The 10991-nt window shown below is 40.2% G+C and overlaps 1 protein-coding gene across 1 annotated transcript; it reads left to right on the top strand.

The window, feature by feature from the left end:
• The first annotated feature begins 8776 nt into the window (after positions 1 to 8776).
• LOC148577479 (uncharacterized) lies at positions 8777 to 9562 on the top strand. The gene has a single exon (XM_088502886.1). The coding sequence runs from the start codon at positions 8777 to 8779 to the stop codon at positions 9560 to 9562; it is 786 nt and encodes a 261-aa protein (XP_088359012.1).
• Positions 9563 to 10991: the final 1429 nt, after the last annotated feature.

Below are 10991 nucleotides of genomic sequence, written 5' to 3'. Positions count from 1 at the left end.
CACCAAAGAACTCCATGCTTTGGTTTAGGAAGAGCTACCATAGAAGCTTCCAGATCCTGGACGCTTTCTGATTTCTTGCACCATAGGCACCATGACCTTTGAAAGGGCTCTGTGTGACCTAGGGTCAAGCATTAACCTCATGCCACTCTGTGTAATGGAGAAACTGGGCATCATTGAGGTAAAATCTGCAAATATCTCATTAGAGATGGCAAACAAGACAATGAAGAAGCCATATGGCTTAGTATAGGATGTCTTGGTTAAATTTGAAAACCACTACATCCCTGCAAACTTCATAGTCTTAGGCATAGGAGAGGATGAGGATGACTCTGTCATCCTTGGAAGACCTTTCCTAACCACAGCCAATGCTATCATTAATGTGGTTAAGGGAGAAATGGTTCTTCAATTAGGAGAGAACTACATCTTATTTAAGATGCCTCATCCCAATTTTCCCTCTAAAAGAGAGATAACTGTGCAACACCTAGTATTCCAACCTTCTCTTTCTGGGTAGAACATCGCAGAGCCCCCAGACATCAATTCTAAGCCATAAGTGAAGACCAAAGGGCTATGAGGGAAGAGCAACAAAGGCAAAGGGATGACATAGAAGAGATCAAGCATGACATTGGATCCTCAAGGAGGAGTACTAGATGCTACCATTAAAGGTGGATTCATTCTCTTTACACCCCTTTCTTGTTATTTTTTCTGTTTTCTATTATGTTTTGTCTATTCTCTTGTTCTAGTTGCATGATCATTTGCATTGATGTCTTAAAAGTTGTAAAATGTTCCATATATCTCTCAACTTGCTTAAAAGAAAATTTTCATTTAAAGAATTAAGAGATGCATGAATTTCAAGTTTAAAATAAAAATAGTTTATTTATGTTGATGTGGTGGCATTGCTTTTGTTTTCTGAATGTATGATTAAACAGTGCATATTTGAAGTTGGAATTTTAGAATGTTGGCTCTTGAAAGAATAAGAAAAAAGGAAAAATATTATTGGTAATCTGAAAAATCAATATAATTGATTCTTGAAGCAAGAAAAAGCAGCAAAAAGAAGAAGAAAAATCATGTTGCAAAAGAAAAAAAATATGCATGCGAAAAAGAAAGAAAAATAGAGAAAAGAAAAAAAAATTATTAAAAAGCAAAAAAATCCATTACTGCCCAAAAATGCAGCAAAAGGAGGGTAGATTGAAAAATCCAATAACCCTTTAAACCAAAAGGCAAGGGTAAAAGGACCCAAGGCTTTGAGAATTAATGGATAGAAGGGCCCAAAGGAATAAAATTCTGGCCTAAGCGGCTCAATCAAGCTGTCCCTAACCATGTGCTTGTGGCGTGAAGGTGTTAAGTGAAAAGCTTGAGACTGAGCAGTTAAAGTTGTGGTCCAAAGCAAAAAAGAGTGTGCTTAAGAACTCTGGACTCCTCTATCTGGGGACTCTAGCAAAGCTGAGTCATAATCTGAAAAGGTACACCCAGTTAAAGTGTATGTCTCATTATTGTATCTGGTGGTAATACTGGAAAACAAGGTGCTTAGGGTCACGGCCAAGACTCTGAAAGTTGTGTTCAAGAATAAAAAAGAATTGAACTAGGAGATTCAATAATTTCATCTAGATTCTAAGTTCCTAAAGATGCCAACCATTCTAAGTTTCAATGGATAGTGAGATGCCAAAACTATTCAAAAGCAAAAAGCTACTAAGTCCCGCTCATCTAACTGTAACTAAGCTTCATTTAAAACTTAGAAATTTATTTGTATCTTAATTTTCTTTTTATCCTACTGTGTTTTTAGTTGCTTGGGGACAAGCAACGGTTTAAGTTTGGTGCTGTGATGAGCGGATATTTTATACGCTTTTTGACATCATTTTCATATAGTTTTTATTATATTTAATTTAGTTTTTACTTAGTTTTTATAGGTTTTAGTGTTAAATTCACATTTTTGGATTTTACTATGAGTTTTTGTGTTTTTGGACAATTTTAGGTATTTTATGGCTGAAATTGAGGAGCTGGAGTAGAAGTCTGGTTCAGAAACAGAAAAGCACTGTAGATGTTGTCTGGATCTGACCTCCTTGCATTTAGAAGAGCTTTACTGGAGCTACAGAAGTTAAACTGGAGCTCTCTTGACGGCTATGGATAGTTGACATCCAGAGCTTTCCAGCAATATATAATAGTCTATACTTTGCTTCGGATTAGATGGCCCAAAACTGGCGTCCAACACCAGTTTCTTGCCCCTTTCCAGGTGTCCACCGCCCAAACAAGCAGAGACCAATGTACAAACGCCCAAAGATGACCCCCTAGCTGGCGTTCCATGCCTAAAGCCCTGATAGCACGTAGTTCTCATCAAATCTCATCCCAAACAATCACCAAGTGGGCCCCAGAAGTTAATTTTAGCACTAGATAGCCTGTTTTACCCTTACTAGTCGTCTGTTAGTATTTAAAGTGTATTTTTCATAATCATTAACAGAGGAACACATACTTTACAGCACTATTTTCATTTTACATTGTATTTTCCTTTCAGTATGAGTTTCTAAACATCCTAGGTTGAGGGGAGGAGCCCTGCTGAGTCCTATGAATTAATAAAAGTATTACTGTTTCTCTTCGATCCGTGTTTGATTAATTCTAAGATGTATACTCGATATTCATCGTGGTGAATAGGATGATCAGACAATCAGCTCTGTTCATCACATTAAGACGAACGTGTCTGACAAACACCCGCGTCTACTTGGGTTCAGAATGCGTCTTTCATCGGACAATGATGAGCCAACAGCTATGTTTATACATCTCTCAGACGGCTAATCCATGTCTTCATTAGGGACTTCTCGAGACATTAGTTTAGCCAATTTCCGGGGCGATTAGGGTCTCTGTGGTAGAGGCTAGAACCCAAGGTGCAATATTCACTAATCCGAAAGATCCGACATTGTCTGTGGCGTTTTGAGTAGGATCATTAAAGAGAATGAACTGTACGAGCTTCACCCTCAATAAGAATGGATCTGCACTAAACCTGGGGTTCAGATCTGCAGGAGTATTGGCAGCTGCTCAAACCAGTGTCAATCACATAGAGCCTACCATTGAAGAAATCATTCACAAGCAAAGAGAGTAGTAATACCAGAGTTAATTCAGAAAGACAAAGCAATTCCAATCCTTTACCTTATTCCTATTACTGATTCCATTTAATTTACAGAGTATCTTTATTAATTATATGTCTTCATAGTTTCATGATCATCATAATTCAACAACCTTATAATCTGCCTGACTAAGACCTGCAAGATAACCATAGCTCGCTTCAAACCACAATCCTCGTGAGATCGACCCTGACTCGCTCATGTATTACTTGGACGACCCAGTGCATTTGCTAGTACAACAGTACGAAGGTGTGTGGATTCGTGCTACCATCCGCCGTATTTCCTGGGATAAAGCGCTCCCATACTCTTGGGATATAGTGCCTGCCACGCTCTTGGGATATAGTTCCCGACACACTCATGGGATATAGTGCCCGACACACTTCCCAGGGTAAACTGTTCCAACACTCTTGGGATATAGCCCCTGCCACGCCCATAGGATATAGTGCCCGATACACCCATGGGATATAGTACCCAACACACTTCACAAATAGAGAGAAAGTGATGCAACAAGAATGGAATAGAACATATATTCACAATTCACAATCATAATTATAATTCTTATAATCACTTTCAATCATTCTCATCATTCTTCTTTCTCATCTCTTACCCGGAGCAAGTGGACAATTCCATTGCATCTTACCTGGCTTCTCAACTCTTATGTGGAACGAGTAGACAATACCACTACCTCTTACCCAGTCACAATATCAAATTTAATTACTATTCATCATTACTTTCAGCATCTTTATCAATCTCCTCTCATTCAACGTTACCTACGCCTCATTAAGTCAATTATCACTTTGCAAAAATCTTCCTAAAATCCCCTTAATTTATTTGACATACCCCCTAGCTGGAATTCCACATCCCAGAGACCTTATAGCACGTGGATCTCATTAAAGCTCAGTCCAAACACTCACCAAGTGGGCCTCAAAAGTGGATTTTAGCACTAAATAGACTGTTTTATCCTTACTAGTCATCTGTTTAGTATTTAAAAGGATTATGTTCATGTAATTCATAACTAGTAATAAACTTAGAGATTTTAGAACCTTAGGCACCTCTCGCAGAGGGAGGTCTGCCATTTTTACCTTTTTCACCATTGTTTTTATTTTCAGTATGAGTTTCTAAACCTCCTAGGTTGAGCAGAGGAGCCCTGCTGAATCTTATGAATTAATTAAACTACTATTTCTTCTTCTTCGATCTGTTTCTGATCTATCTCTAAGATGTATATCCCAATTATCATCGTGATAAATAGGACGATCTGACAAATTGGCTCTGTTCATCACATTGAGATGAATGTGCCTGACAAACACCCGCGTCTACTTGGGTTCGTGTGAATACTTGGCCGGAAAGCACGAATCAATAGCTATGGATTTACATCTCTCAGACGATTAACCACAATTTCGTTGGGAACTTCTCGAGACATCATTTCAGCCGATCTTCGGAGAGATTAAGGTCTCCGTGGTATAGGCTAGAATGAATAATCAACATTCTCTGATCCAAAAGATTCTACCTTTTTTGTGGATTTTTTAGTAGGATCGCCAAGAGAATGGATTGCTATGCGCTTCATCCTCTATTGGATTGAATACAAAGGGCCCTGACGTTCATTCTGTAGTAGAGGAGATCAAAGACCATTGGCGTGACTTTGATCACTTATAGTCTGCCATAGAAGAAGATCATTCACAAGAAAAGAAGATGATAGTACCAGAGTTACATCAGAGAGACAAAGCAACTCCGACTCCCAACTCTATTCCATTCATATAATTCCTAATAGGTAACTTCTTAATAGCTAATTTATACCTCAAAAACCTTCTGATTCCACCTGATTAAGACCTTCAAGACAACCATAAACTTGCTTCAAGCCACAATCCTCGTGGGATCGACCCTGACTTGCTCAAGTATTACTTGGACGACCTAGTGCACTTGCTAGTACTGCTGCTGTTGTACGAAATAGTTTGGGTTTTATGTACAAGCATGATAAACCCCAATTTTTTGGTTTATATTGTGTAGAATTTGGGGGTTTTGTCAATGTTTTCTACACTTATTCATATAAATTTCATGGTTTTGTGTTCTCTTCCTAATTTTGCTTCATGGTGGAAAGCATGCTTTTTTTGCCTTAAAAATGCCATATTTTGATCCTATTCTATTGTCGTTAGATGCTGTGACTTGTTTGTTGAGTTTTTCAGAGTTTATAGGGTAAGAATGGCCTAGAAGAGAGATAGAAAGCATGCACAAGTGGAAGGAACATGAAGAATTGAGCTTTGGAGAATTGGCTGCGACGCACACGCGTGACCTACGCGCACGCGTGGTGGAAGAAGCAAGGGGTGGCGCGCGAGAGTGACGCATTCACGTGGATTGGCGAAATTCCCATCGACACGTACGCATGCCTGACGCATACACGTGGATCGCGAAACTCAAGCGACGCGTACGCGTGACCGACGCATACGTGTGACGCACAGCACGTGACCTCATTAATGGAATCGTGGCTAGTAATTTCTGAGGAGCTCCAGGCCCAAATTCAGCTGGATTCTGCATGGAAAAGACCCAGGAACTCTAGGGGGAAGAGGGGATCTTTCATTGTACACTTGACACACATTTTGGCTAGTTTTGGTTCACATGTTCTAGGGAGAGAAACTCTACTCTTCTCTAGATCTAGTTTGATTTGATCTTCCCTTGTTGAATTCTGTATTGGTTTTGTTAATTCTTGTTTTTAATTGTTCAATTTGAATTCTCTAGCATAATTTTGTTTAGATCTTGTGTTTGAATTTTGATGTTCTTGTTAGTTTCCCATTTTCTTCACATTTTATGAGTTTTGTGGATCTTGAATTTTCACTAGTGCATTGATGTCTTCTATGATGCATAGTGTTGTTTGAGTTATTTTCCATTGATAATTCTTAGTGGGTACTTGTAGTTCTTAATTAATTTGTAATTTGAATATGTCTTTTATTAATGTATACTATGTGTTTGATGAAATGTTTCTGTTGATTATGGAGTGGTTCTTTTTACTCTTGGCCCAGGCTAAGGGGATTGGGTAAACTTGAGTCATTGGGTCTAATTGATTTGGTGATTTAAGAGCCCTAGTAGTCAAATTGATACCCATTAACACCAATCCTCTACTAAGTCAATTGGTAGATGGATTGGGACTTCTGAGTTGAAATTGACCAAGCCATTTAATGTACTTCAAGCTTAGAAGTAGACATTATACTTACTTCAAGCATAGAGGTAGATTTAATGAGCTTGGTTCCTCATAATTGTCAAGATATGGTTATTGGACAAGGATCGTGACCCTAATTCCCATGCCTAGCCAAGAGTGCTTTTTATTATTCACACTCAAACTCAAAAATAGTATATGCTTGATTATTGTCTTAGTTAGTTGTTTACTTCATGGTAGAATAGAATTAGATTACATGTTCTCTTGGTAGATTGAAATTGCTCTCACTTTGCTTTAGTTACTTGATTTAGTTCTTTGCACTCTAAGATTTCTTGCATGTTAAGTCTAGTGATTTAATTTCTTGCTTATGACTCCCAACCCAGGTATTCTAACTAATATTGATGCACATATTTGCCCATTTCTTGTGAGATGACTCAAGGTTTGAATAATTCGGTTTACTTTTATTGGGGATGAACTTTGTGACAACCAATCTTTTAAAATTTGATTTGAGGGTTGTTACTGGTTAGAACTATACTTACAACGGGATTTTATTGAGAAATTCTATACCAACCATAATCTTAGCTATCAAATTTTTGGCGCCGTTGCCGGGGAATGGTTGCAACTTATGCCTTTATATTGGTTATGTGAATATGTGAATAGTGTAGATAGTTTACTTGCTTTTAATATTTTGTTCTTAGTTTAGATTTCTTTTCATGCATGAGCTATGACTCCCATGTTTGATGACTTAGTCTCACCCGAACTCTAGCTTAGCCGAGCTTGATCTTGAGATTGAAAGAACTTTGTTACGCACTCGGCAAGCTAGGCGGCAGTTGGACTATACGGCTAGTGCTTCGGCCTCTCTTAGGGAACCCTCTGAACCACTAGACGAAATCGAGAGTGACTTGGAATCCACTACTTCTTATTCTTCTGTTGGCACCACTAATACATCTTCACATCCCACATGTGATAATTTCATGGCAGAGCCACGTAGAATCACTTTGCACGAACAAGGGGCTCCAGACCTTATTCTTCAACCATTGTAAGCGAGGTATCTAAATCTTGATCCAAACTTTGAGTTGAAGAATAGTTTGATAAATTTGCTTCCCAAGTATTATGGGCTTCTGGGACAAGACCCCATCAGACATCTGAGAGATTTTCAAGCTTTCCCGATGAGATTGTCATTATGGTTTTTGCTTTCCCCTTCTCTCTTGAGAGGCAAGCAAAAGAGTGGTTCTATTCCCAACCGGATAAGGTAGTGACCGAATGGGATTTGTTGAGAAGAGAGTTTTTAGACAAGTTCTTTCCACCGGAGAAGACCGACTATATCCGAAAAGAAATCTCTAGTATAATGCAAAAGGACCAAGAGACCCTATATGAGTATTGGATTCGATTTAAGAAGCTCTTCGAATCTTACCTACACCATGGATTAAACACTCACTTGCTCATTAGTTACTTTACCAGAGGTCTTTGCGTAGAAGACAAGAGATTGCTCACCGCTTCTAGTGGCGGTTCCCTTTCCAAAAACAAGACAGCGGCAGAAGCTTGGAGCTTGATAAATGATGTCGCCGAGGCTACACAACATGTAAGGGTAAGGAGCAATCCCCTCAGGGGTGTGGTGAAAGCATCTCCTTTCGAATCAAGTTTGAGCAAGGTGCTTCGGGACATGACTACCCTCCTCAGGGAGATGCGCAAGGAACAAAAGGCATTTTATTCCATCCAAGCCGTCCAAGCACCACCCCAATTTGAAGGGCCTCCTAGAGTATGTGGTTGGTGCTCTAGCACCGCACATTACACCGATCAATGCCACCAAGTTCAAGAGGACTATACCCTTGCAGTAGCCAATGTGAACTATAACAACCGTCCACCCTACCAATCTCAAGGCCAAAACAACTACTCTCATGGCAATAATTCCAACCAAGGGTGGAGGGACAATGCACAAGGGAACAATCAAAATCAAAGATGGAACAACTCCTCTTCTCATCACCACACAATCACCAAGCCTCATCCCAATATCACAACAACAACCACCAAAACCAAAAAGACTACCCGAGATACCAAGCACCATATCACAGACAACAATCCAACCAATCCTCTTCTTCCCCCACAAACCAAGGCGATGATTCTAACCGTGCACTCCACCAGGAGCATGAAAGGATGAAGGTCACAATGGAGAGACATGCTGAGGACACAAAGAACCTCAGTGTACAATTTGGTGACATGAGTGCTCAATTAGCCAACATCTATGAGCTACTTTCAAAGATGTCTTTACCTTCCTCCAACAACAGCAACCAACCCTCAAGCTCTTCTAGCCTTCCATCTCAACCCCTCCCGAACCCAAAGGGCGGTCTCAATGCCATCACTCTACGATCGGGGACTATATTGGAGGAGATACCTCCTACGGTCATGGAAGACATTCATGGGGAGGAAGTGGTTGTTGGAGTTCCACATGAAGAATAGGAGGTAGACACAAAGCATGAGAAAGAAGAAGTGAGCCTTAAGGAGCCCAAGAGGAAGGCTATAATAGATGAATCCATTCCTTTCTATGGTAAAGAAGGCTAAGAAGACTCCGGAGTTTGATTTACACATGCTTCGAGTATTCAAGAAGGTTGAGGTAACCATCGTACTTCTTGATGCCATTCAACAAATTTTGAAGTATGCTAAGTTTCTGAAGGACTTGTGCACACACAAAGATAGGATTGGTGAGTTAGAGACATTGTCATTGGGTAGTTCCATTTCTTCATTGATGAAGCCTATTCCAGAAAAGTGTAGTGACCCCGGACCATGTTTAGTATCTTGTCGGATTGGTGGAGTTGCATTCCATGACTGTATGTGTGATTTAGGGGCTTGCGTAAGTATCATGCCACTCTCCATATTTGCAAGGTTGAATTTAGCCCCATTGAAAAGGCCGGCCACCAAATTTGCCTTAGCCGACAAGAGTATGATCACCGTAGTATGGATAGCGAAAGATGTGCTTGTGGCAATCAAGGATTTGGTGTTTCCGGTCAATTTCTATATCCTTGAAATGCCTCCAACAGATAATAGAAGTTTTTCCTCCATTTTGCTTGGTAGACCTTTCTTGAAGACTTCTAAATTCAAATTCGATGCCTTTACTGGCACATACTCTTTTGAGGTAGGTGACAAAACCATCAAGTTTAACTTAGAAGAGGCCATGAGACACCCACCCGAAGATCACTCTGTTCTCCGATGTGATGTGATTGATGAGGTAGTAGCAGAAGTACAAAGAGAAGATCACAATAAGTTGTGCTACCCTATTGTTGAAGAGAAGTATGACCATGAGGGTGAACAATAGAAGGTTGATGAGAATGAGCTTCATGAACTTAGTGAAAAAGAACCCCAACTTGAAGCAAAAAGTGAATTGAAACCTCTACCCTCTCATTTGAAGTATGCATTCCTTGAGGACAACCAAAAGTTTTTGGTCATTATTTCTAGTGAGCTTTTGAGTCAAGAAGAAGAGAAGCTCCTAGAGGTCCTAAGAAAGCACAAGAAGGCGATCGGTTGGAGCTTGGCCGACATTGTGGGGATTGACCGTCGAATGTGTATGCACCATATTTTTCTCCAAGAGGGAGCCCGGCCGGTTAGACAACCTCAACGAAGGCTCAACCCTACCATTCTTGATGTGGTGAAAAAGGAGGTCACAAGGATGATGACAAGTAGTTTCACAAGCATTTTTCATTTGTTTCATTAGGTTTTATGCACTTTCTTGCACAATAAGTACGTGGTTGGAGAGGAATTTCATGATTATTTTGATTCATTCAAACATCACTTATTTTATACAAAATTATGAGATTCATGCAAGAATTAAGTGATTATTGTGAATGATGCAAATTCTTATGATTTTAGTGAGACTTTAATTGCCTTTTTGATTGAATTCAGGTGAGAAAATGAAGAGAAAGAGAGGCACTGCATAATAACGTTGCATTCAAAGAAAGAATGCCACATTCAGTAGCGACGCATATGCGTACAGGACACCTATGCATCAGGGACAATTTTCGAAGATCCACGCATACGCGTGCATGACGCGTACACGTGGAAGTGGTTGGTGCTCATTTTAAAAGAGAGCGCTACGTTCATTTATTCAGCATTTTCGGGCACATTCAAATTTGGAATTGAAGTTTTGCAATCGATGCGCATGCGTACATGACGCGCACGCATCGATGGAGCACCTGGGATGAAGCACGCATACGCATGGGTGGCGCTGAAACATAGAATTGATATTCTGCTATCCACGCGCACGCGCAGAGGACACGCACGCGTGGGCAGCGTTCATTAAGCAAACGTAGCGCTCATTAAGAGAACACTATCAAGGACGCGTAGGCGTGAATAGGGACACGCAAGCATGGCTGAGGCTGAAGTTAACATTGATGCGCAAGCGTATGTGACGCGTATGCGTCAATGGACAAAAGCACAAAGGACGCCTGAGCGTGAAGCACGAATACGCGTGATGAGTATCCAGCAAAGCAATAACGCGCACACGTCAGAGACGCGTACACGTGGATGAAGGAACGCTACACTCACTTTGAGAACGCAACGTTCCCCTGGAAGCTGCAATCAAGATCCACTGCAACAAAGGCCAAAAAGCCCACCCCAGGTACTGGAAAACAGAATTAGAAAGTGTATAAATAGGAGTAAATTTGATTTCCTAAAAAAAAAACTTTTTCTTTCACTTTTTTCTTAGCTTTGATCTTCTTTTTAGCTCTTTCTTTTGGGAATTGGGTAGA

The sequence above is a fragment of the Arachis ipaensis genome, chromosome B1 (genome assembly GCF_059453495.1).
Source record: "Arachis ipaensis isolate K30076 ecotype BB chromosome B1, ASM5945349v1, whole genome shotgun sequence".
In the NCBI taxonomy this organism is placed as follows: domain Eukaryota; kingdom Viridiplantae; phylum Streptophyta; class Magnoliopsida; order Fabales; family Fabaceae; genus Arachis; species Arachis ipaensis.
The sequence above is the reverse complement of the archived record's forward strand: the minus strand, read 5'-3'. Positions and strand labels throughout refer to the sequence as shown.